Raw genomic sequence first — 25,781 nt, 5'->3', positions numbered from 1 at the left:
GCGCTGTACATCTTCCCAGAAGGACAAAAATTAACAAGCCTGACAAGATAAAGGCAAAAATAGGAAGTAATTAAAATCATTTTATATTGCTCACAGGAGACTGAGTTGGTCTCTATTATCTATTCTGGAAAAATATTTGTCAGCGTTTCTGACAAGCAAACGTGTCTACCTTATAAACTGTCGATTCTGCTCCTAATTATATGCCTGAAATGAATGGATGCATAAGCTCACCAAAATACATACACAAAAATATTCATAGAGCTTATATTCATAATACCCAAACAAACTAAAAGTCTCTGAAAAGTAACCAAGCGTATGCAATTTAAATTGTTAGCATTTCCTGAAATTGTCTTGTAAGCATTCTTAAAGCACAAATGAACAACTTCAGCCCTAAATTGTCACCATTTCTTCCGGGCCACTAGGAGTCAATCAAATATTTTATCATGTGTATATTATTTTTAATCAATAAAGAAATCTAAGAATTCAAAGTACAAACTTTAAAGTACTGACTTGACAAGTACAAACTTTAAAGTGGGTGCCTGGGTGGCTCAGTCAGCTAAGCATCTGACTTCGGCTCAGGTCATGATCTCACAGTTTATGAGTCGGAGCCCCATATCGGGCTCTCTGCAGTCAGTGTGGAGCCCACTTCAGATCACGTCTCCTTCTCTCTCTGCCCCTCCCTGGCTCCTGCTTTCTCTGTCTCAAAAATAAATAAACACACACACACACACACACACACACACACACACACACACACAAAACCCTAAAGTATTGACTTCGTAGCATAATTAATGAAAATATAATAAATTCACATACAAATTCATAAATTCAAATATACTGTGGTTTGTTCATCTTCAGTTTGTCACTTCTTTACATAAGATGGGCTTTTTTTTTTTATCAAGCACATAAATAAAAATATTTTAAGGTGGCATTTGAATCAATCATGCTGGAAAGTCCAAACACGATGTGTAAACTACCAACCTGCCCTGTTATCAGAATAGAACAGAAGGAAACCGGCGAGGATACTTTCTGAGTTTACGAAAGTAGTTTGGAAGGTCTGGTTCTATTCCTTCTGCACGGAGGAGGCCATTCTTCCAGGGTTGTGTTCACGGGGCCTGAAGGACAGAATATGGGAGCAAGTGGAAACGCGGTGCCGGCTACTGGAGCCGGGGGGTGGGGGTGGGGGGCTGCTGTGGGCTGAGGGAGGCCCTGAACATCTCACTTTGTTTCTGGTGGCAGGATTAATGGGATTAAGTGTAAAGGCACCTCTGGTCTCTTCTATTAGACTGAGAGCAGGGGTGATGTCTGACTCCTCTCTGCTTCCCACAACGATGGAGTTTTGGAGTGGTGGCGGGTCCGGAGCCCACGGCCAAGAAAGAATTCTTGTAGACGTCTTTGGTGCCAAGAGGTGATTTCATTAAAGCACGGGGACAGGACAGAAAGAGCTGCGCTGGGGTCAGAAGGAGTGACTGATTAGGGAGGCCCCCCGAGGGACTGCGATGTGCTACAGAGGACTCCTAAAATACCAGAGGCCTTTCTGTTATCAAGCTAAGCTTGTCCCTTAGGACAGGAGGGGGTTCCTGGAGAAATGCTCTACTCCGGATTTGCCTCAACTATTTGCCAACAGGCTGCAGGTTACCAAAAAATGGAATTTTACCTGTCATTTCCCTCTTGCCTCTGTTCTCCGCAGCGCTGTGGAGGGAGGGTGACATTAGGGCTCCAGGAGAATGAGTGATTTCCTGAGAAATTGGAACTGAAGGAGAGGCTCACATGCAGGGGCTCCCGTGTAGGAACAGGTCTGGTCTCAGGTTACCTGCCTCAGGTCACTATGGTGCACCTGCCGAGAAGTTTCAGCCGCGCTAGTTAGTAAGGAAAGAGTTCCAAGCTAGATAATGAGAAAAGTAGGCAGGTGAACGGTGAGAAGAACATCACCGCTGGCCATTTGGGTTAAAGTGGGGGGTTGGGGGTGGGGGCTGAGAGTACACGTTGACGTTTCTGTTTGTATAAAGAAGTTCCAGATGGCTGCACCCCAAACTGGTGACCGTGCTTCTTTGTTATCGATGGGGGAGCTCGGCGGTCGAGGAGGACGGTGGGAGCAGGGCTCTTTCTTGTGTTCTTTATATAAGCAATTATTAAACCTTCGCAGCGACGGATAGAAACCGGAAATAAAACAAAGCTCTAGCTGCATTACCCAAAATGGCCACAAGGTGCCGACAGAGTCCAACGCTCTCCCCGGGAGCGGGCGGGGTGGTTGGGGGAGGGGTGGGAGGAGGAGACCTGGCCGGGAGGCCCTTCCCGCTTGCCGACCCCTCTGCCTGTTCCTGCGGTTCAGTCGCTGGAGTCGCTCTCTGTGTCACCCTTTGTCCCAAAGAGAAATAGCTTCGTTAACCGGGCTGACTTCTTACAAAAGTCGGGGAGGCAGGCAGGGAAGGGACTGAGGCGGGATGGAAGCTACACAAGTCCTCGTCAGTTACAGCGTCTCGCCCACAGGGTGTCACTCTCCGCGCCTACATTGGGCGGAAGGGGGACAGTGTAAAGAAACCACGTATTACGTCAATCATGAATATTGTCACAAAAGTCCCAACAGATGCAGAGTTGAACAAAACACAAGATCCTCGCACCTAAATTTAGAAGTGATGATCTGTAACATCATCCAATATCTAGTTGCTTACAAAGAAAACCCCTCAATTGCCTCAAATACTTTTTTACAATAATTTATTTTAACTGAAGTAGGATTCGATTGGTTGCTATGTCTCTCAAATTTATTTTAAAGCGTAACCCTTCACCAAATGTCCAAATTAGCCGAGTTCGCTCTCTGGAAAAGGGTTGAGAAACAATCTGGGTGATGGCAATTCTCACTGCTCATGGATTGTCATTGCTTGTAGACATTTTCTGCGAAAAGTGCTGGGGAGAAAAGTTATTTGATAAGAAGAAATACTGACGTTTTCATGTGAAAAGTTAACATCTTTCCCAAATGTCCATCGACTGATGAATGGATGAAGAGGGTATGATATATATACACAATGGAGTATTACTCCATCAAAAAGAATGAAAGCTTGCCATTTGCAATGACATGGATGGAGCTAGAGTGTGTTATGCTAAGTGAAATAAGTCAAAGAAAGACAAATATCCTATGTGTTCACTCACATGTGGAATTTAAGAAACAAAATAAATTAACATATGGAAAGCGGGGAAAAAAAGAAAAAAGAGGGAAACAAACCTTAAGAGACCCTTAAAGATCTAGAACAAACTGAGGGTGGGGGATGGGCTGGATGGGTGATGGGTATCAGGAGGGCACCTGTTGTGATGAGCACTGGGTACTGTATGCAATTGATGAGTCACTGAATCCTGCTCCTGAAACCAATGTTGCGCTGCATGTTAACTAACTAGAATTTAAATAAAAATCTGAGAAGAAAAAAAGTTAAATCCTTAAGTTTATAATTGAAACGCCTCTGAAAATTGTAGTTTTTTAACACAATAAAATTTGTTTTCTATATCCATAGATAAAATGGGAAAAGGTATCTTAACACTTTTATTATGCTCACTTAGGAACTAGAAGGAAAGAGAGAAGAAAAGAAGGTCTGAAGCTAAAAAATCTGACCTCAGGTGAGATCGAGGTCAGATTTCAGCACAGACTTTTCAACCCCTTTTTCATTTCAAGTTGACATTCACTAATATTTTCTCCTTCCCAAGTTAAGGAAGAAAGTGCCTAGAAGCGTGGATGTTGCAAAATAGCTTAAGAGAAAATGCCTCGGGGCGCCTGGGTGGCGCAGTCAGTCGGTTGGGCGTCCGACTTCAGCCAGGTCACGATCTCGCGGTCCGTGAGTTCGAGCCCCGCGTCGGGCTCTGGGCTGATGGCTCAGAGCCTGGAGCCTGTTTCCGATTCTGTGTCTCCCTCTCTCTCTGCCCCTCCCCCGTTCATGCTCTGTCTCTCTCTGTCCCAAAAATAAATAAACGTTGAAAAAAAAAAAAAAAGAGAAAATGCCTCCTCTAAGGGAGTATAATGTAATACTCTTTTCTTCGTGGTTAGTACTTTTGTTTCCTGTTTAAGAAGTCCTTCTCTATAGTGAGATCATATTTTCCTAGCTGATCTTCTAAAAGAAGATTTACACTTAGGGGGTCTTCCTACAATCACCCATAACCAACTGCACTCATCAATTTTTTTGAGCAGCCTATCGTTTCCTCACTAACGTGAAATTTCAACAAAAAATTAGACGCGATCCTTGGCTTTCTATCTAATTCAGTTGGTAAATGTGTTCATCTCTGTGCATTGCCACCCAGTATCAGGTCTTTTATCACTACATCAGGTTCTACCTCTCATCGAGAGCTTCTTGGGTTTGTTTCTGTTTTCTGATTTGTTCTTACCATTTTGCTCTTTAAATAAATGTTAGGATTAGCTTCCAAATTCCAAAACGGACATTAGGATTTTGACGGGAATTACCGTGAATACCAATTTTAGAAGACCTGACATCTTTAATATTTCGTGCCCATGAATGTATTATATCTTTTCATTTAATGCCTTTAAATAAGGGTCTGATATCATTGGATTTCTTCTTGACCCATTATATTTACAGCAGCTATTATATGGTTCTATTACATATATTTAGTAATGTGTGAAAAAGTTTGTGGTTACATAGAAATTCAATTAATTCGTGTAAATTGAGAAGTAAACCTTGGCCAAAGACCAAAATACACTCTTTTCCGCATATTGCTTTTCCATGACAGTGACGATGTTCTCGTTTTGCACGTCTCAGTCATATCCTAAGAGCAGAGGCAGAATCAGTTCAGTTATAGAAAATAGCTCGTAATCCCAAATCCACTGTTCTTCTGGTTCCACGGTGAGGCCATATGTATACTGTGTCACCTGTAGAGTTATGTGGCACCAAGACACCCTGAATAAAACAGTAAAGGAGAAGGAAAGAAACACCAGAGATTAGGTTAAATAGCCAACTACACACGTGAAATCTCACAGGAGGAAACCGGGTAGACAGCACAATTTTTTTTTTCAGCTCGGTTATCTGAAAACCGTTTCACCAAGCGACCCATTCGTAAGAATTATTAAAACTTTATTTGTGTACTTATGAATGTTGTAGTAACTTAGATCAGTGTAGTTTAACTTGTACTTGAAGGTTTCTGAGACTAAGTCGACTGGCTTTCATTGTATCTTTTTTATGACGGCCTTTTAAAGAACACTCCAACGTTCTCTGTTCCAGGTGCCTGCCTGTCCCTCCTAAAAACAGGGTGTGGGAGGGAAGAAGGAAAACAAAAACTTATACAAGATTGAGAAACAGAGGAATCCGAAAGCCCAAAGTCCTCAAGACTTCCCACATGTCTCTCTCATTCTCTTTTTTTAAAATTTTTTAAATGTTTATTTTTTGGAGAGAGAGAGAAACAGAGTGCAAGCAGGGGAGGGGCAGAGAGACAGGGAGGGAGACACAGAATCCAAAGCAGGCTCCAGGCTCTGAGCCGTCAGCACAGAGCCCAACGTGGGCCTCGAATCCACAAACCATGAGATCATGACCCGAGCCAAAGTCGGATGCTTAACCAACTGAGACACCCAGGTGCCCCCTTCCCATATGTCTCTTAAGCCAGTCCGTGAATCTAATTAAAATTGTTTTAACTTTATATCAGAAATGGCTCATTTTTTGTAAATCAATAAAATTTAACAGTGTGATCTCAGTCTCCGCTGGCAGACATATTCCTCCTTTGAGTACTAAAGCTTTTAAGAACAAAAAAACCGAAAATCCAATGAACGCAACAGAGAGAGCCCTGAAATGCAAAGATGGAGAGTGGGTGTTTTTTGAGCTGGTGATTAACCCTAAGAGCAGAGGGACTACCCCCTTTCTGCCTCTTTGTTCTTTGGCCAATGTGTTTTGGCAATGGCAGAAATTATGCCTATTTGTCACTCTTCGGTACCTATACATTATCCAGTTGAATGGGACTCCGATAACTTGCCAAACTCCTAGATGCCACTTTAACAGAGTCTCCCAGTAATTGGTAAGGCTGTGCTCATGAAGGATGTGGTGCCCATGAAGACTGGTGAGTCCCAAGCCATCTTCTCATTGCCTTACCCTTTTTCTAAAATGACCTGAATGCTGTGAGATAGAGGCACAAAGTATTCAGGAAGTTCATGGATAATCTTGCCAGCGACGGCATGAGAGAAGGTGAAACACACCAAATCTAGAGTAAGTGTCTGTGTCAGTGAAGTCCAATAGCTGCCTCATCCATGACAACATGGATCCAAGAAGAGCGGTCCCGGCATATGGGACACTTAGCAGCGCCAGGATCCAGGTCAACTCTGGTGAGCTAAGTCTATACCAAAGAGCTTGTGGGTAACCTCCAGCAGCATCACCCCGGCCACCTTGCTTGGGCAGTAGGAAGGGTGTTGAGGAAAAGAAACTTTGTGATGTGCACATGGTGGCTGTCGTATGCCTGAGTACCGATAGCCTCCTCGGAAGGACAGACCTGTTGGTTCGCATCCACAAGGGCCAATGTCATTCTTACACTCTGGGACCATTCTGAGTTCATCCATATCATTCGTCCCCCAAACTCGTCCACAAACCTCCACTTTTGTCCCCTCCAAACCCTTGCCCAGCCAGACACACATGCATCAGTTTAGCTCGATATCTTAGATCATTTCTCTTTCCAGCAAAACTAAACAATGAGATGCCATTCTCCTCTCTTTTCTGTTGTCTTTCATGGGTACTTTTGAGCGGGACGTTGTTATTACTCGTTCTAATACTGCCCTTTTGACTGGTGTCAGCAGTGGTATTAGCTCAAATATGTTGAAGGCTTACTATATGCAAGACATTGTTAACATAATAATTCACAAGGGGCACCTGGGTGGCTCAGTTGGTTAAGCGTCCGACTTTGGCTCGGGTCATGATCTCATGGTTTGTGGGTTCGAGCCCCGCGTCGGGCTCTGTGCTGATGACTCAGAGCCTGGAGCCTGCTTCAGATTCTGTGTCTCCACCTCTCGGCCTCTCCCCTGCTCATGCTCTGTGTCTCTCCGTCTCTCAATAATAAATAAATGGCAAAAAAAAAAAAAGGTTTTTTTTGAAGATATTAATTCACGAGAAGCACTACCAAATCCCCCTTTGGAAATGAGGAAGAAAGCGACAGAAATTAAAGTCATGTGTAAATGCAAATTTCAAGTGGCAGGGCCTAGTTTCAAACCTAGGTAGTGTTTCTCAATCAGGTGTTGATAGGAAAAGTCCTCATGCTATTAAAAAATAGCAAAAAGCATAACTATGTTTCAGAAGTAGAAACAATTGGGGTGTGAGCTACTTGCTCTCAAAATTATTTTCCTCCTTCAGCACTTGCTCAGGCCGAGCCTTGCGTGTATCACTTCCTCCTGCTCATCAAGTACCGATGTATACGTCATAGTTTTGTCGATCTGATGGTGTACAAGTAATAGCAGGAGAACAAACAACGTGTTCTTCTGGTGTCCCGATGTCAAATAAATAGTATCGTTTCCACAGTGAGGGTGAAGCGATACATTTGCAAAGACTGGAGAAAATACTAGTAATGTGCAAAACAAATGCTTCAGGTATGCCAAACAGTGTTCTTAAAATTCAAAAATTCCGTTCTAGACTTATGGGCAGAAGGCATAGGCCTTCATGGAATGCAGACTCTAAACAGGGTTGCATATCCAACATTTGGGGACAATATCAGGACAAGTGGTTCTTCGAAATTAAAGCTTAGCATAAGTCGTTCAAATCAATAGTTTGGAAATATGGTTATTATGAACTGGGTATTTGCCATCTGTCATCAAAACTTGAAAATAAAATTGACAAAAGTTATAATGGGATGAGCTTTAACATACCAAAGATAGAGTTGAAGAGCAGATATCCGCATAGGTATCTAATTATAGGGTCATGCATCTTTCAATGGACTTTGTCAGCGTGTCTCTATTAACCCCCTGGGGAATGGGTGTCTTGATTTCCACAACCGATGTAGATTAGCTTACAAAGAAATATGTGCACGGTAGAAACATGAAATATCATTTGATATAGTATAGCTTGAAAAAAGATTTCTTACAAACAGCCGGTTCATCTAACACAATGTTCAAGGCATCATTGTGGTTTATGATCTCTGGGGAAGATGGGCCAAATAGCTTTAAGTATTTGAGCAACAAATGTGTGTATTTTGGGATAAGATATAACACCATGTACAATGTACACTTTTGTAAATGACATACTATATTAGGTTAGCTTTGAACCAATTCTTCTGAAGCTGGTTAGAAGTAGGTTAAAGTGATAACAGTTTAGGGGAGCCTGAGTGGCTCCCTCAGTTAAGCGTGTGACTTTGGCTCCAGTCACAACTCAAGCCCCGCAACAGGCTCTGTGGTGACAGCTCGGAGCCTGGAACCTGCTTCGGATTCTGTGTCTCCCTCTCTCCCTGCCCCTCTCCCGCTTGTGCTCAGTCTCTCTCAAAAATAAATAAACATAAATAAATAAATACACAAATACATATAAGTACATAAATAAAGTGTAACAGTTTTTCAAGCAAAAGATTAAACTCTTGCCTTATTTATAAGGGGGCCCCATCCAGGTGCAAATAACTCCACAGATGAAAATTTGATTTATTTTCCTGATTTGTGTATGGCTTAAGCAGTTTAATTTTCTGAGTAATAGGGTAAATTGGCTGGTTATCTTTTCAACTTTGTTGTTTCCAAAAAAAACTTAGTTTTCACAAAGTTTCATCTGGGAATGGACTATTGCCTACGACTCATCCTCTGTCCCAATCCCTCTGCTTTTTCCACGAATTCGGGCTTTGTATTCTCATTTCTATACCCTATAGCACAAACAACAAGAACAAAAAGTATTTAGCTTGAACATTATCATCTGATTATTTGGATTAATGGAGAGGATCAGGGGGCTCATATGACAGAAGAAGTGACAAAAATTATGTTGTTTCCAGGTACTCGGTTATCATTAGTGTGGGGTGGAGATGAAGGAAAGAACTTTCTCTTTTCTTCCTTATTTTTCCTGTCTTGACTGCACATTTTCTGTGGGGAAACATACAGCAAACCACTTAGTAGCAATTCACTAACTATACTATACGGAGGCAGTTCCCAAATGCTGGACAAGGAAAGGGAATTTTGGAGAGCAGGCCAGATTGACGTGGGCACTGAACCAGGAGTAGGATTCGAGTCAACAAAGGAGAAGCCTATATTTGACGTTGGAACTAACAAAACATTGTTTTAGACATTATCGCTGTGTTAAATTTAGATCCGTTTTAGATAAATTGGGTAATTTATTTATATCAATTAAATGCATTTAAAATTACTACCTAAACCCCAAACCAGCCGGACTGGAGGCTTCCAAATGCTTTACAGATCATGGCTGTTTAGCTAAGAGACACAAGATATTGAAGAATTATAATCTAGAGACACATTGTTGGCTGCCTGGTTCTTATTTGTGGCAACCTAACCGACGCGGAGCGTGCTTTTTCCTTACTGGTTCCCAACAATGTCAAACAGCAGCTTTAAGCGCCAACCAAAGGAACTTGAAAAGAAAAACTGATTCTCGTTTTACAGGAGTCTGGGATGGATGCTATCAAGCTTCTTTGCCTTCACCGAACCCCCAAATAGCCCTGTCTCGTCATGGTGACATTTTCCATTATATGGGTATATGGCAGAAGGAAACCGGCAGCCTAATTGGAAATACAGCATTGGTACTTCTCAGCCTGAAAACATCTTCCAGATTCCTCTCTCCAACGAAAATTCCAAGAGGAAATACTACACCTCACTCCTGGCAAGTTTAGAAAGCTTAAGAGAATGAAAACAGGATAGACAGCCGGAGAATATTTACTCTAGGTGCCTGAGTGTGCTGGGCTGGGGGGGGGGGGGGGGGGGGGGAGGGGGAGGGGTCTCAGATGCCAGAACCAATCAGGGCGCAGAGAGGAAGGGCGGCAAATTCAAACTGTACGCGCAACCCCCGAAACCTGGGCACGAGTCCAGTTCTGTTCTCAAGGGGTGACTGGGGAGTATTTGAATTTGCTTCCAGCTTATGTTTTCTCTTCCACCGTTTACTTAATTCTAAAGGTTATTCGAACTGGTGACAGAGCCCTTTTGAAAGTAGCTAGCTCCTAAGTGAGGGACAAGCTCAGAGCCTTTGTTACTTTGCACAGGAGCCCCAGAGCTTGGCTAAGACACAGTATTAGTTTTGCCGCTTAGTTACTGTTAATAGGAAAAGCCGGGGATTGTTCAGACTACTGTAATGAGTCACCGGATCAGCACAGAATAAGTGGCAGCTCTCTCTTTGAGAATATGGGTGGCTCTTAAAAGAGCCGTTAGGGTTCAGTTTGCAGCCAACTCACTGTTCACTTGGCGCTGGTGTACTTGGTGACGGCCTTGGTGCCCTCGGACACGGCGTGCTTGGCCAGCTCCCCGGGCAGCAGCAGGCGCACGGCCGTCTGGATCTCCCGGGATGTGATGGTCGAGCGCTTGTTGTAATGCGCCAGGCGCGACGCCTCGCCCGCGATGCGCTCAAAGATGTCGTTGACGAACGAGTTCATGATGCCCATGGCCTTGGACGAGATGCCCGTGTCGGGGTGCACCTGCTTCAGTACCTTGTACACGTAGATGGAATAGCTCTCCTTGCGGCTGCGCTTGCGCTTCTTGCCGTCCTTCTTCTGCGCCTTGGTCACCGCCTTCTTGGAGCCCTTCTTCGGGGCCGGGGCGGATTTGGCTGGTTCAGGCATAATTCAGAACAGCTCAAGACTCCTAAAGGAAAAAACCAAAGAGGCAAAAACAAAAGAGAAACTAGAAGGGCGTAATGCGCCCCTTTTATATAGAACCACATATGCAAATAAGGCGTAAATTAGAGTGCTGTGTCTGATAGGTGGCCGCTCAGGGCAACGTCAGGAGTGAATTCTGCCCAATCGGAATACAAGGATCCCAAAGTTGCATTTCCATTGGTTAAGATGAAGCTGCAATGTTAACCAATGAAAACTTTTGTTTTTCAAGCCCAATAAGGGTTATAAAAACTGCTACCCCCGGTCGGTTTCGTTTTGGCAGTTTATCGCAGTGTAGTTTTTCTGAGTCGCAATGTCTGGACGCGGAAAGCAGGGCGGCAAGGCTCGCGCCAAGGCCAAGACGCGCTCGTCGCGGGCCGGGCTGCAGTTCCCGGTGGGCCGCGTGCACCGCCTGCTCCGCAAGGGCAACTACGCCGAGCGGGTCGGGGCCGGCGCGCCGGTGTACCTGGCGGCCGTGCTGGAGTACCTGACGGCCGAGATCCTGGAGCTGGCGGGCAACGCGGCCCGCGACAACAAGAAGACGCGCATCATCCCGCGCCACCTGCAGCTGGCCATCCGCAACGACGAGGAGCTCAACAAGCTGCTGGGCCGCGTCACCATCGCGCAGGGCGGCGTCCTGCCCAACATCCAGGCCGTGCTGCTGCCCAAGAAGACCGAGAGCCACCACAAGGCTAAGAGCAAGTAGTGGCCTATATGATAGCTTACAGTAGCTCGAGTAAGTCGAGTCCAAACCCAAAGGCTCTTTTCAGGGCCACCTATCTTTTCTGGAAAAGAACTTAACATTTCTTTGACACTAAGGAAGGAAAGTGAGATGTAGGGAAATTGGGTCACTCACTCTTCACGAGCCTCCGTCCTGGGTTGAAAGCAGGACACCGTAGATTAAACCCTAACGTGCAAAGCGGGGAAGATTTCAGCCCATGGCGGTGATTGGGGACAGACTTTTTCGGTTTCTTCATTGTTTACGTAGCTTTTCGGGTAATGAAATTTGGCGCAAAAAAAGTTGCCCTCCCTGACTTGGGCGGACGGCGCAGCGAGCAGCCGGCCACCGGCAAGCCGCACCGCTACCGGCCCGGCACGGTGGCCCTGCGTGAGATCCGCCGCTACCAGAAGGCCACCGAGCTGCTGATCCGCAAGCTGCCATTCCAGCGGCTGGTGCGCGAGATCGCGCAGGACTTCAAGACCGACCTGCGCTTCCAGAGCTCGGCCGTGATGGCGCTGCAGGAGGCGTGCGAGGCCTACCTGGTGGGGCTCTTCGAGGACACCAACCTGTGTGCCATCCGCGCCAAGCGCGTCACCGTCATGCCCAAAGGACATGCAGTTCGCCTACAGGTGAACGGAGAGCTTCAGGGCCCGATTGTCGTGCGCCATCCCAAGGCTGGCCGCCACGTCCAGTCTTCCTAACAGTACCTAAGTTTTGAGACACTGCCCTCGCCAGTCCCCTCCGTGTTGGCAAATGAATGAAATACTGGGATTACGCTGGTAGGTAGGACACCGTTCTGGAGCCCGAGAAATGTTTCTCCCGTTTAGGAGGAGCCTAAAATCGTCAGTGCCCTTGGTTGCTTCCGGGTAGTTATTTCTGTCCCACTTTAAGTTAGTTCCCACAACTATTGCCATTGAAATGTAAAGTGTAGTTAATCGCACAGGCTGTTCCGCCTTACAGGCTTCAAGGTCCATGTAGAGTAAGGAAAATCCTATAAATAGAGGATTGTATGGTTTGACCAAGGAATGCTTCTGAATGGAGAGATGGAGTGTGCTGTGGCTCCCGACGACCCAGGTCTCTCCGCCCAGCTGACCGGTTAGGTGTGGAAGGAGGTTGATTGACGTGACTTACTTTTGTTGCTGTTGTCACCAAATAAGGAAAGTTCTGCCAATGGTTTTGATTGCCCAGGGCACAATCTTGCCTCCTAGTTTCTGTGCACTGGACCCCTGTCACGGATGTCATCTCAAAAACGGGGAGAGAAACGTTCTTCACTTTTTTTCTTGAATGTCACGGACGACGTTGGCCGCCTGATGACATTTATGGAAATTCTGCTTAGGATAATATTTCAAGGGTATAAAATGCAAACATTGCAAAAAAATGTTTATTCCACTTCTTATCCAAATTTCAAAAAATAATAAATTTGGTAGGAGGGATCAGTGTGTTTATATAGTTAGCACATTCCATAATGCAGTCTTTTGGAGACATCTGTGATTTCCAGTGGGTGACAAAGTCACAGGTATGGAAATTGATGGCCCAATATCGTCATAAAGGGAAATGCTAAAGTTTAGTCAGAGGCGAAGTGTATTTTTCCCCATCCCAACTCACAGGCTTCCCCCCCTTATCAGCACCACCACCCCATCCACAGGCTCCTGATTTTTTTTTTCCTTGGAGGTATTGTGGCGTATATGGACTCCAGGTTAAAAGCACTTGCTCTCAAATTTGGTTGACCTACCCGTTATTTTTCAACCCGATAAAATTGGGGGGTGATGGTGGTGGGGTGGTTCGGAACTGACGGCCAAGAAAGAATTCTTGAAGACGTCTTTGGTGCAAAAACGTGATTTTCTTTTTTTTTTTTTTTTTTTTCAACGTTTATTTATTTTTGGGACAGAGAGAGACAGAGCATGAACGGGGGAGGGGCAGAGAGAGAGGGAGACACAGAATCGGAAACAGGCTCCAGGCTCTGAGCCATCAGCCCAGAGCCTGACGCGGGGCTCGAACTCACGGACCGCGAGATCGTGACCTGGCTGAAGTCGGACGCTTAACCGACTGCGCCACCCAGGCGCCCCAAAAACGTGATTTTCTTAAAGCACAGGGACAGGACCCGTGGGCAGGAAGAGCTGTATGGGGTCGTGACGGGTAGCTCATTATATATCCTCAGGTTGGGAGGGGGTCAGGGATAGAGTAAGTCTTTAGGGTATTTTGGAAGCAAGGTTTCCGGGGCCTTGAGGGGCTGGTGTTGCGAGGAAAACACCATTTATCAACGTTTTAACACTCGAAGTCTATTAATATCTCATATTAATATTCACACCCTTCAGTTGTTTCTATTTCTTGTACTTAAAATATAATTACTGCGAATCCCAGTGTAACTATGACTTCTTGGAATCAAAATAAATGCTGACAACTTATTTAACAATGACGGGCACTCAAATGCACACTCCCCCTAGTAAAATATTTTTGACTTTTGATGGGATTTTTAGAAGCTGGGTGACCCAAATGATTTTATTCATTATTCAGTTGTTCTGTCTTTAACTATGTCTTCTAATTATAGGCCAAGAAAAATAATTTATCCTCTGTGCTTTTGAATGTTTGGCTGAGACCCCTGCAGTAGAAGACAGTTTTCCCAAGGAAAAAAACACACAGAAATTTATTAACGTTGTTAAACAACAAAAATTCAACTGACTAAAGGTCAAATTGGCTTTTTTTCAATGATTTCTGGAGCAGGCAGCGTCCCATCTAGCAACAGAAAGGAGTTCTGCTGCGCTATAGAAAACGAAAGGCTTTTCAAGGTGGGAAAGCAGCAGAAAAAGGAAATTATTAGCAAAGAGTGCATTGTTTCAGTCAAGGTCATCCTCCTAAAGGAATTGGCTGGGCCTACTGGTGGATTATCTCCCCAGCACAGACTAGGTTAATTGCTCCTTGAGTGGCTAAAGGTTCCATTCCCAGGGTGGGAAACCGATCGGATTAGGCGTTCAGGCTTGGTTTGCTGCCGTGGGGTTTCGCACACGTGACTCCCATCTGGGGTTTACCGTCTCTGTGACGTGTACCTCGTGTGTACACAGGAGATAACACTGGCGAAGATGAACTCCAGAGGTGCCTCGGAAGTACGGCTTAAGTACCGTCTACCGCTTGTCGGGAAGCAAGAATTCCTGTCCCCTTCAAGGGTCCTTCTAGCTGGACTAAGAATCCCATTGACGTGAGAAAAGTTAATAGGAGAAAATCAAATTTAACAACATACATATGGAGAATCCACACAGACATGGAAATTCCAAAGACAGCCAGGCCAAACAAGGCATGTATGTCATCCTGAACTAAGAAGGGGGCAGAGGTCTGGGACTAGGAAGGGAAGGAATGCATTCACAGGGCCATAGGAGCATGCTAATTCCATGTTTGTCCTGCCATATGGATGGGTCACTCAGATCAACTTTATCGCCGCCAATAACCCTATTCTGGGAAAGACCCCCAATTCAGGTTGTTCTATGTAGTTAGTACCAAGAGTTTCTCTGAGCCCGTGGGGTCTTCACTGCCTTCAGCTCAGAATAATCTTCATGCCCAGTGGCGCATCTTGGAGCGGCCTGCCCTTGGCCCCCATGAGCCGAAGACAAAAGGTGAGGGGAAGTCAGTTATGGGAAGGTCACCAGGAGAACAAGAATGAAGTCCGTCAGGCAGATTTAAGTTGCTGCCTTCTCCGTTGATAAGGGCCGAATACTGTCTACTGGTGTGGCCAGGTGAACTGGGAAGACCCTGAGCCCTAAGACCTCAACCAAGCCCAGATCAAAGATGTCACCGAAGGCTCTTGGTCGCCTCATGAGAAAGAATTCAAGGGCAGACACAACACAGTGGATGAGAGGTACACTCAGATGTGAGAGCCAGTGAGCTCAAGGGAGAGAGAGCATGTGTGAACCAGGGTTGAGGTTTCTATCAGTTATTGACAGTTGTTAACTAGGAGGAGGAATATTGATTACCTGGGGGCGGGGATTTCTTGGAAGCAGGGTTTTGGGCCTTTTCCTCCTCACTTGCTGGGGGGCTTCCTGTCCTGGCGCCGCCATCTTGGGCCCCTCCAGTGTGCTGGGGCTTTCAGGGGAGTGTGGCCAGATAGGCCTCTGACCCACCCTGCAGCTGGGCACGGCCTCCTCCGCCCCGGCCTCCAGGCATCCTCTTAGAGCCTACCTAACTGCCTGCTGTGACACTGGAATTAACCTTTCCCCTTCCTGGTAGAAAGGGAAGGAGAGACATCTTGATAAATCTACTTCCTGTTTTTAGAGATAGAAGGGAAAAACCAAGAGCTTTTCTGATCTCTGCTTTATCTCAAATGCCTTCAGCTGAAAATAAACCTTATGCCAGAGTGGAATATTCTGGGGTGGCCTATTCTGCCACCTTTCAATACCTAATGCTAATATTTTGTTGGTATTTGTTAGTACAGAATTAGGTCAGTATTAAGAAAAAACCTGAGGAGCGCCTGGGTGGCTCAGTTGGTTAAGCATCTGACTCTGGCTCAGGTCATGATCATGATCTCACAGTTTGTGAGTTTGAGTCCCACGTCAGACCCTGCGCTGTCAGCTCAGAGCTTGGAGCCTGCTTCAGATTCTGGGTCTCCCTGTCTCTGCCCGTCTCCCACTCACGCTGTCTCTCCCTGTCTGAAAAATAACAACAAAAAGGTTTTTTTTTTTAATTAAAAAAAACTTTAAATCTGCATTGTATTTCTAAGTAATACACAGAGAACGTGTCTAAAAATTTTAAGGCAAACTAAAGCTGTCTCTTTACAATACTTCTCAGTATTGTATCTTAACTCCATCACAGGATACTATGCCCCTCGGGTCTTTTGCCTAAATTAAGACACACACTGGAAAAAAGAGCTTAAGGAAAACGTGGGACAAACGTCAGTACGAGCAGGTGAGCAGTAAAGGTCAGGTCTTGGGGCCTCGCTGGTGACATTGTCACTTTCCTCCAGTACTGCACCACTTACCTGCTGAGTTTTCATCTGGTAAGGAATGAGAAGACCAAATTCTCTGTCAAAAATTTGGTTAAGATGAACCTTTATGGATTTGTCCCGAATATTTGGTCAAGTGCACAAAGACATATATATTCAAGGTGATTGCAACATTGTTTTAGTACCAAATTTCATCAAACCTAAAACACTCACTGTTGTAAGTTAAATAGCCTATTATGTGCCAATAACCTGTTAAAAAGCAAAATTCAACCAAGTAAATCTGAAGATCTAATTGGCTTCGTTAAATGAAGATTCGTGAATTGGGCAGCATCTGAGGAACTGTATAAAATGGAAAGTTTTTATAGGAAGAAGGGTGGGGCAAGAAAGTTATAAACAAAAGAAAAGAAAAGATTGTTTCCGGCCAGAGCACCTTCCCTTAAGGGTAAAGTCAGGGGGTCTGATTATGCCGATTGATTACCTCACCTTCCTTTGGAGGATGAACAGGCCCCTGAGACAGATTATACCTCTTTGGTGCTTATCAGAAATTAATTCATGTTAATTTTAGCATTCTGACAGGTGCGTTTGGGAAAGTATTCTAAGAAGATAATGCAAATACCCAAGGCAGTCATTTACACGAAATGTTTAAGCAAGATCAAAAAAGGATAAGGAATTTAAAGATCAAGTCTAAGATCAAGAATGTTTAAGGACGATCAAGAGCAGAGGGGCCAAGGGGTGAAAGCGAGTTCACTGAGTGGTCAGAGGTCACGGGCGGAGGTCACGGGCAGAGGTCAGATCACGCCAAGCTGAGTTGTATAAACCATCCGAAATTACCATTCGAAGCTTCGAACGTGGGAGTATCACAACCCGACCTACGTTTTTTCCGGAAGTTCACTCACACAAGTGTATTGTGAATACAAAGTTCAGAAGTAAGGCTAGAAGTTGGGAAACCATTGCTGTAGCCTGCTCGAGAGATTTGGCCTAAAGGAAACAGTACAGAGTCATTAGGCATAGGATGTATTTGGCAAGTGTAACTAACTGAGTTTGCTGCCGAGGTTCGTTATGCACATTAAAGTACGTGTCTTTTCCATTAAAATTCTCTTGTTAGGTACCAGTCTTCCTTCCTGGTACTTACAAATGAAGATTTCCTTTAAAAATGTAAATATCTCTCACAATAAAGTAACTTCTATTTTCAGACATTCTCCTTATCTGCTGTTTCGCAAAAATAATCAGTTCAGAATAATCCTTACGAGAAAGAGGCACACTCAGCTACCCTTCAGCTGTGAAAGGTACAGGGAAAATACCTTGATTTGAATGAAGTTTATCTTGATCTATAAAAGTCAGTGAATATGAGAAAACGGCCCAAATGGCATTATATTGTCATGAACTAATACACTGTAGGTTTATAGCAAAATAAATACCTTCCGCTATCACTTTCAGAAACTTTAAAGAGCCTGACCAACTTTCCAGATCGCTGCCCACTGCCAACTTTAACAGGATGCGTTGCCAGGCAAAAATCCATGAAGTCAAAGAGGGAGGCTGCAGGTTGGTGGGAATTTTACTGATTCTTAAAGTAGACAAAGTAGGGTCTGTAAAATGTATTCCAATTAACTCATGTTGGAGAAATACAATTAAAAGCAAAAGGAGAGGGGCGCTGGGGGGCTCAGTCGGTTAAGCATTCTTGATTTCCACTCAGGTCATCGTCTCATGGTTCTCACATCTCTCTCAGCGCTGACAGCCTGGAACCTGCTTGGGATTCTTGTTCTCTGTCTTTCTCTCTCTCCCTGACCCTATCTTCCGGCTCTCGCTTTCTAGTTAAATAAATAAATAAAGGAATAAATAAATAAATTTAAAAGGAAGGAAAAGAAAACAATCTTTTTATTCAACACACATTAAGCCAGAATACTATGCTCATCATAGGTAATCTCCTAAAGAGACTGCAAAGGCACAGAGAAACCTTACTTTTTTAGTGAGATTTAGTAGCTAAGTGGGTACATCCCTTTACATTAGATAGGTTTTGCAGTGTGGACGCAGGTAACAGCTGAACTTGGGTCCCTTTCCTTCTCAAGAAGCTGGCAAGTAGAGGACTGTTTCCCCTGATGATTACCTTTCAAAGAGAGTAAGATCCTTGAGGAAAGTCCCTGAATTAAGGGGCCAGCAAAAGACTTATTTAGCCATAAAAAGGCAAGAAATTCTGAAACAGAAAAAGGAAAATAGAAGGACCCTCAGGGAGAATTAAGCCTCTTATTTCCTATTTGCATTTGCCCTTGAACTAACCTATGCTATCCGTCCCTTTATAAAATATATAGAATATACCCCCCCCCCTGGTTGAATGGGTTTTGTTTCTTCAAATGTTGGGCAGGTGTTCTTTCATTGCCACATAAACGCAGAAAAGAAATTTAAATATCTTAATGACATTTTAAAATTATGTGTATTTCTTTTATAAAATTTAAATGGAATACTTTGGAAATACTGTAATGCAACATTTGCTAAAAGTAATTCATTGATATAAAGGGTAGCAATAAAATCATTGGATAGCAAGGGGATTACATGCTAATGCTGAAAAAAGTGTTAAAATTTCGCAGAATTTAAGCAATAGTAAAGTTGTATATATATTTTTTTCAGCCAAGTATATTTTCATAAAGATTTTCGTAGAAAGACCAAAGTGTACTTTTTTCCCCCTGCATTAGAATTGTTACTTGTTCACTAATGACAAATTAATTGCTCTTATAATTAATGAGAGCTTTTAAAAATTTTTCAAATGATATATTACTTAGGGGGAAAAAAAACAACCTCTACTGAGATACACGTAAAGACCTAGATGGATGGAGAGATTCAGTATTTTTCAGGTTAGGAAAACACAGTATTTGCCATAATAAATGTATAGCGAAATGCTAATTTTCCTTTTTTTTTTTAAATTTTTTTTTCAACGTTTATTTATTTGGGACAGAGAGAGACAGAGCATGAACGGGGGAGGGGCAGAGAGAGAGGGAGACACAGAATCGGAAACAGGCTCCAGGCTCTGAGCCATCAGCCCAGAGCCTGACGCGGGGCTCGAACTCCCGGACCGCGAGATCGTGACCTGGCTGAAGTCGGACGCTTAACCGACTGCGCCACCCAGGCGCCCCGAAATGCTATTTTTCAATGTTACAAATATAACCTTCAGCACTGCCAGTAGACTAATCAGAGGAGCAGTGAAAACTCAAGAAATAATTTTAAGTGAAATATTCAATATATGAGCAACTAATTCCCTCGAATCAGTGGGGAAAATACTATGTTCTACTGGTTAGCTAGCTGGTTAACTTTTTAAAAGTTAATTCTCTATACAAGAAACCAAGTCTGGATTACTATAGTTAAGATTATCTTAATGGCTCTCTTCATTATGAGTAAGATGTAGTAGGAGCTGCTGTTGAAACTGAAAACTGCTACACCTTTGCTGGAAGAGAATTTAGCAATACACCTGCAAGATCTTAAAATTCTGTTTTACTAGCACATCTTGTTCAACATGTAAGAAGTTAGCATTTGGAGCATTACTCCCCCCGTATAACCTCACAAAATGCACAGTCTTACACACATAGTTAGCAAATGCATGCCTATTTGTAGAGACGTAAACGGAGTATTTTCTTCCCTGTGCTCTTTAAAGTGTATCCTCTGCAGTGTTAAAGTTCCGTTGCTTAATGAGGATGGGGTACGGAACACGCTACACGAGAACGAGGGGAAATCGCCCGGGTCCTGGGTGTAAAGCGCTCCGAGAACAAAGGAGGCTCGGGTTTAGGTCCCTCCTCCAACCCAGGCGGACTTCCCGCCGCTGCCCTTCCGGTTCTCACTCCGGTCCGCAGAGGTTGCCTATAAAAGAGAGCTGCGCGCTCTCGCTGCATTCTTCTGCTCTCAGACTTCCAGAAGATGTCAGGTCGCGGCAAGGGCGGGAAGGGCCTGGGCAAGGGGGGCGCCAAGCGCCACCGCAAGGTGCTGCGCGACAACATCCAGGGCATCACCAAGCCCGCCATCCGGCGGCTGGCCCGGCGCGGCGGCGTCAAGCGCATCTCCGGCCTCATCTACGAGGAGACCCGCGGGGTGCTCAAGGTGTTCCTGGAGAACGTGATCCGGGACGCCGTCACCTACACGGAGCACGCCAAGCGCAAGACGGTCACGGCCATGGACGTGGTGTACGCGCTCAAGCGCCAGGGCCGCACCCTCTACGGCTTCGGGGGCTAAAGTTTTTTGAAGGTTCCCGTCGCTTACCAAAAAGGCCCTTTTTAGGGCCCCCAAGTTTTCGTTAAAAGAGCTTTAGTGCTTGTCTATAAACGGGTCTCGGTAGAGCCGTTTTCAAATGCGGCTTAATGGTTATTTCTGCCCGGGGAGTTCAACGTGGTCGGCGGATGGGAGTTGAGACCCAGCGGGACAGGACCTGGGCCCCCCGACCCCCCGACCCCTTCTCACTGCGTGGTGGCATTGCACGGCATCTGGTTATTTTTGCATCATTAGCTTAGTCCAAAGATTTTGAGAAATCTGGAACGTCCGGCCTTAAGGGCCAGGCCCACACTAACCTAACCTAACACCGATCTTTTAAATACATTCCTTCATGTCCGATCGTGAAGAGGCCAAGCAAAGTAATGTTCCCCTTAACAGGAAACTTGTTTGCAGAGAGCTCTAGAAGAGAATCTATCTGTCCTCTTGCACTGTAGACCACATTCATGATTTATCCATTCCTTTCTCTGTTGGAAATTTAGATTGCTGTATTTCCCTCCATGACCTAGCACGGCAATGGGCACTGTACTCCGCTGTACGCCTTCTCTCCTTGCTTATCTAGGAGTGGGATTGCTCACCAAGAAGATCTGTGCATATTCAACTTGACAAGAAATGAGCAGCTTGCTTCTCAAGGTTGTAGTTTGGGCTACATTCCCATATTCCACAAGTACCGAGAGTTCCTGCTACCCCCCGCCCCCCCGCGGCCCCCCCCCCCCTCGCCTGCAACATTTTGCTAACGGCAGACCAGATTTTTGCCTGTCCGCATTTGCTAAATTGTATCTCATGTATTTAAATTGCATTTCTCTGATCGTAACAAAGTTGTTTACTTTCTTACAAGATTTTTGGCTATTTTGGAGTCAGGTCTAATAATGTTGGGTTTATATTCTTAGGAGTTCTGGCAAGTGATGCCTGTTCGTACAGGAGTTATTTCCCTCGGTTCCTCAAAGAAATGCAGGCACAAGTGGACGAAATTTAGGCTGCTCATGGCATTATTGGGCTTGGAGATGGAAACTTTTCTGAAATTACTGGCAACTGATCGTCCTACTCTCTTAGTAAGCCATGATTGATGGCCCGAATGCCTAAAATTTGCAAGCCGTCATGAAAGACAAAAGGGAGAGTGAAAGAGAAGAAATCCTGCCTATAATTTGTTTCAATTTGTGGTAAATACCTTCCGTGGACTCTCTCGCGTAATCTTGATCGGTTTTATTATTCTCATTTTAAAATGGCAAAATAAAGGCACTGCCAGCCAAGTCAAATAACCAAGTCACAAATATATTCTATAACACGAACCTATAACGTTTTTAACCATTCTTCTCTGCTTAGCGCAGCTAGAGAAGCCATCACCAAGAGTCGGCTGTAGTCCTAGTCCCATGAGGAAGAAATGGCAGACGTGTATCAGGACAAGTATCAGGGACAGCTCGTGACTCTCCCAATCTGATCGTTATTCCGATCTCTTCTACAGTAGATCCGATTGTGGGCCTAAGAAAGTCACTTTTATCATCTCTATTCACACAGATTTCATGTTCTCTCTGGAGAGCACATAATTCACAAAGTTCAGATCAATGCTCTCCTACAGATGGGCGAACAGATGCACAGACTTTAATTTACTCAAATCAGTAGAGGCACGAGATTCCAACGGTTACTTATATGCCCTTATTTTCCCCCATTACACCACCTGTCCCTTCTCTCTCTGGCAGTATGACAAACCAGTAAGCTAGCCACATTATTGCGAGCCCTTGTATTCCATTTCTTTACTCAGGAGAAAAGGTAAGCTTATCTTTGCCTTGCATACCTCTCCCTCAGGGTGGTCTGGCACTGTCCCGGTCCCAAATGGGCCGGAGAGGCCAACTTTCTTCCCCCAAGCTGGATGAAGGCACTGCTCTACGAATCTAACGTCCCCTCCGGCACACAGTATCTTTCTCATTATATCGTGCCGCCTAGGACAGGCGATAACCGGAGGTAAAAGGCTGGCTTTGGAAGACCAGTGGGGACTGAACTTACCAATAAAGGCAGATTAGAACGCCTAACGGAGAAAAGTCACAAGACAATAGGCTGTTAGGATCGACAGGAAGCCGCTCTTGCTCACAACCGAAGGACCCACATTCGCGCTACAGCCAGGAATCATTTTTAGTTCACACAACACACGTATACAAACTTGTGTTACTCTCCCGTTAAGGGGCATACTAGAATGTTTGCTGCAAACCCGCTCGAGTCAACTCACAGCACATCCGGTTTCCTTCCTGCCAGAGGCGGTTGTGGGCACAGTAGGCATTACTCACTGCAATGGAATCCTCATGGTTGCCTCAAAGAAACCGCCTGAACTTGAGCCTCGATTCTCAACATGTAGTTACAGCTCTGATATTGACAGGTTAGTGGCTCTTAAAAGAGCCTTTGGGTTAAATATTCTTACTTGGCAACTTTACTTCGCGCTGGTGTACTTGGTGACGGCCTTGGTGCCCTCGGACACGGCGTGCTTGGCCAGCTCCCCGGGCAGCAGCAGGCGCACGGCCGTCTGGATCTCCCGGGACGTGATGGTCGAGCGCTTGTTGTAATGCGCCAGGCGCGACGCCTCGCCCGCGATGCGCTCGAAGATGTCGTTGACGAACGAGTTCATGATGCCCATGGCCTTGGACGAGATGCCCGTGTCGGGGTGCACCTGCTTCAGCACCTTGTACACGTACACCGAGTAGCTCTCCTTGCGGCTGCGCTTGCGCTTCTTGCCGTCCTTCTTCTGCGCCTTGGTCACCGCCTTCTTGGAGCCCTTCTTCGGGGCCGGGGCGGACTTGGCTGGCTCAGGCATGGCCGAGAGAAGACCTGACGCGCTGAGAAGAGAAATGAAAACTATACTGCGGGCAAAGCGCAACTTGTCCTTTTTATGTAGAAGCCCTTATGCAAATAAGGTGCAAGTTACAGTCCTGGGTCTGATTGGTGACTAGTCAACTTGACGTCAGCAGTCAGTTCTGCCCAATCGCAACGCGAGACTCCCAAAGCTTCATTCTCATTGGATGAAATAAAGCCACCAGCTTAGCCAATGCAAAGTCTTCTTTTTCGCGCTCAATAGGGTTATAAAAAGTGCTGGCCTGGTGTTGGCTGTATCAGGTACACTCTGTGCATCTGGGGTTGTCATGTCTGGACGCGGGAAACAGGGCGGCAAGGCTCGCGCCAAGGCCAAGACGCGCTCGTCGCGGGCCGGGCTGCAGTTCCCGGTGGGCCGCGTGCACCGCCTGCTCCGCAAGGGCAACTACGCCGAGCGGGTGGGGGCCGGCGCGCCGGTGTACCTGGCGGCCGTGCTGGAGTACCTGACGGCCGAGATCCTGGAGCTGGCGGGCAACGCGGCCCGCGACAACAAGAAGACGCGCATCATCCCGCGCCACCTGCAGCTGGCCATCCGCAACGACGAGGAGCTCAACAAGCTGCTGGGCCGCGTGACCATCGCGCAGGGCGGCGTCCTGCCCAACATCCAGGCCGTGTTGCTGCCCAAGAAGACCGAGAGCCACCACAAGGCCAAATAAGGAGTAAGGTTAGGGAAGTTGCCAAACAAAGGCTCTTTTCAGAGCCACTTAAACTATCAAAGAGAAAGCTGGTGCACACTATCTGCTGTGTTTTTTGGTGACTGTAAGGCCTCGTTAATCGTGGGAGACGAAGTGTCAATTTTATGGGCGATAACTACATGTAGTCTGACCTACGGGAAGGACAAGCTGGAGATACAGGGTAGCGGGTTTAGTGTCCAGAAGTTTCAGATGGAGCCAGTCAGGCAAATTCCTGAACCCATTTTGATTACGTTATCCGTTACCAGTTTTAGGCGGCCAAAAGTACGGGATGCAGTGACCGCTTTTCCAGAAGAAATTTAGCTGTATGAATGTACTAGAAGAGTTCTGGAAAAGGACACTGATTCTTAGGTGCTCTAAATTCTCAGGTGATGGAATTCTTAGTGGTCTTCCCCTTTTAAGATTTCATTCCGAAGGGTAGTTAGTCTGACTTACTGGTTGAAAGTACACAGAACTTACTGAATCCCACATTGGTAAATCCTTGGTCCTATTTCTTCGGAGCCCATGTGTTCATTTGATTCACTCTTCCAGCAGCTCAGGACCCAATAGCGGATGCAACCTAGAAAATCTGCCTCCGTGGAAATTACTCCAGTAAGAGAGACAAACACAGAATCATACAATAGGTTAGGTGTCAAATATCTTGTGCAGAAAATAGAGCAGCTACACAGCATAATGGGGACCCCTATTTTAGATCGAAGGTAAGTGTAGATAACTTCTTTAAAGGTGTATCTGATCAGAGACCTACGTTCATCTAAAAAAGAGATGAGCCAGGTAGATATTAGAGGAAGAGAATTACAAGCGGAGGGAACTGAACATGCAGAGGCCTTAAGACAGAAGATGTGTGTGGCATTAGTTGGGAACAGCCAGCAGGCCCAGAAGACTACGGTGTTAAAGCAAGCGGGGGGGAGCATAACGTAGGACTTTGGAGTATGTGGATTAATGTGGATGACTCATCAAAAGCAGTAGCAATCCTGATCTCTGAGGTAATAAATTTGATAATACAAATCAAAGTTGTCAAAATCTGTGGACCCCAACCCACTTAAAAAAAAAAAAAAGAGGGGCGCCTGGGTGGCGCAGTCGGTTAAGCGTCCGACTTCAGCCAGGTCACGATCTCGCGGTCCGTGAGTTCGAGCCCCGCGTCAGGCGCTGGGCTGATGGCTCAGAGCCTGGAGCCTGCTTCCGATTCTGTGTCTCCCTCTCTCTCTGCCCCCTCCCCCATTCATGCTCTGTCTCTCTCTGTCCCAAAAATAAATAAACGTTGAAAAAAAAAATTTAAAAAAAAAAAAAAAAAGAGAGAGATACCATAAAAGTATTAATTTGTCGTGTGGTCACAAACAGCGATGTTAAGAGCACACAGTTTATAATTCAATACACACAGATTTGTTTGCTACTGAATGGAAGGAAGAAATATTCCTCTGTCCAGATTTCTTCGAGCCGGGCTAAGAACTCGATTGACATGAGACGGATTAGGAGGAGGAAAAAAATGTTTTGTGACGTGCGCGGGGAGGCCCAATAATGAAATTGACACTTGAACAGACTGTAAAGCGGGCAGTTTTCATACACTTGAGACAGACAAACAAAAAAAGTGAGGATTTGACAG

General features: G+C 45.3%; 7 protein-coding genes across 9 annotated transcripts in view; 4 read left to right on the top strand and 3 right to left on the bottom strand.

Annotated features, from left to right (window-relative positions):
• Positions 1–3,416: 3,416 nt before the first annotated feature.
• On the bottom strand, positions 3,417–10,760 carry LOC112853478 (histone H2B type 1-J). Of its 3 annotated transcripts, none has more exons than XM_025917022.2 (2): positions 10,324–10,760; positions 3,417–4,892 (listed from the first exon to the last, which is right to left on the bottom strand). In XM_025917022.2, the coding sequence occupies exon 1, from the start codon at positions 10,705–10,707 to the stop codon at positions 10,327–10,329; it is 381 nt and encodes a 126-aa protein (XP_025772807.1). In that variant the 5' UTR covers positions 10,708–10,760; the 3' UTR covers positions 3,417–4,892; positions 10,324–10,326. The 3 variants fall into 3 exon arrangements, with proteins under 3 accessions (XP_025772807.1, XP_086561905.1, XP_025772808.1); XM_086705779.1 differs by lacking the exon at positions 3,417–4,892 and adding an exon at positions 8,553–8,796; XM_025917023.2 differs by lacking the exon at positions 3,417–4,892 and adding an exon at positions 8,827–9,010.
• Positions 3,417–25,781, bottom strand: part of LOC147580609 (histone H2B type 1-C/E/F/G/I) — a 505,297-nt gene continuing 482,932 nt past the window's right edge. The window contains exon 2 of the mRNA XM_086705778.1: positions 3,417–4,904. The gene's annotated coding sequence lies outside the window, so the exon portion shown is untranslated. The remainder of the gene's footprint in view (positions 4,905–25,781) is intronic.
• On the top strand, positions 10,998–11,519 carry LOC112853470 (histone H2A type 1-H-like). Its single transcript, XM_025917012.2, has one exon. The coding sequence runs from the start codon at positions 11,054–11,056 to the stop codon at positions 11,444–11,446; it is 393 nt and encodes a 130-aa protein (XP_025772797.1). The 5' UTR covers positions 10,998–11,053; the 3' UTR covers positions 11,447–11,519.
• LOC147580643 (histone H3.1-like) lies at positions 11,673–12,954 on the top strand. The gene has a single exon (XM_086705775.1). The coding sequence runs from the start codon at positions 11,740–11,742 to the stop codon at positions 12,160–12,162; it is 423 nt and encodes a 140-aa protein (XP_086561901.1). The 5' UTR covers positions 11,673–11,739; the 3' UTR covers positions 12,163–12,954.
• H4C9 (H4 clustered histone 9) lies at positions 20,255–20,615 on the top strand. The gene has a single exon (XM_086705781.1). The coding sequence runs from the start codon at positions 20,289–20,291 to the stop codon at positions 20,598–20,600; it is 312 nt and encodes a 103-aa protein (XP_086561907.1). The 5' UTR covers positions 20,255–20,288; the 3' UTR covers positions 20,601–20,615.
• On the bottom strand, positions 21,822–23,495 carry LOC112853481 (histone H2B type 1-K). Its single transcript, XM_086706026.1, has one exon. The coding sequence runs from the start codon at positions 23,431–23,433 to the stop codon at positions 23,053–23,055; it is 381 nt and encodes a 126-aa protein (XP_086562152.1). The 5' UTR covers positions 23,434–23,495; the 3' UTR covers positions 21,822–23,052.
• Positions 23,720–24,224, top strand: H2AC12 (H2A clustered histone 12). Its single transcript, XM_025917016.2, has one exon. The coding sequence runs from the start codon at positions 23,759–23,761 to the stop codon at positions 24,143–24,145; it is 387 nt and encodes a 128-aa protein (XP_025772801.1). The 5' UTR covers positions 23,720–23,758; the 3' UTR covers positions 24,146–24,224.

The sequence above is a fragment of the Puma concolor genome, chromosome B2 (genome assembly GCF_028749965.1).
Source record: "Puma concolor isolate L17-30 chromosome B2, mPumCon1.1.hap2, whole genome shotgun sequence".
Lineage (NCBI taxonomy): Eukaryota > Metazoa > Chordata > Mammalia > Carnivora > Felidae > Puma > Puma concolor.
The sequence above is the reverse complement of the archived record's forward strand: the minus strand, read 5'-3'. Positions and strand labels throughout refer to the sequence as shown.

What these genes read in the sequence shown, in the direction of transcription:
- LOC112853478 (XM_025917022.2), bottom strand. Translation starts at nt 10,707, where the DNA reads ATGCCTGAACCAGCCAAATCCGCCCCGGCCCCGAAGAAGGGCTCCAAG.
- LOC112853470 (XM_025917012.2), top strand. Translation starts at nt 11,054, where the DNA reads ATGTCTGGACGCGGAAAGCAGGGCGGCAAGGCTCGCGCCAAGGCCAAG.
- LOC147580643 (XM_086705775.1), top strand. Translation starts at nt 11,740, where the DNA reads ATGAAATTTGGCGCAAAAAAAGTTGCCCTCCCTGACTTGGGCGGACGG.
- H4C9 (XM_086705781.1), top strand. Translation starts at nt 20,289, where the DNA reads ATGTCAGGTCGCGGCAAGGGCGGGAAGGGCCTGGGCAAGGGGGGCGCC.
- LOC112853481 (XM_086706026.1), bottom strand. Translation starts at nt 23,433, where the DNA reads ATGCCTGAGCCAGCCAAGTCCGCCCCGGCCCCGAAGAAGGGCTCCAAG.
- H2AC12 (XM_025917016.2), top strand. Translation starts at nt 23,759, where the DNA reads ATGTCTGGACGCGGGAAACAGGGCGGCAAGGCTCGCGCCAAGGCCAAG.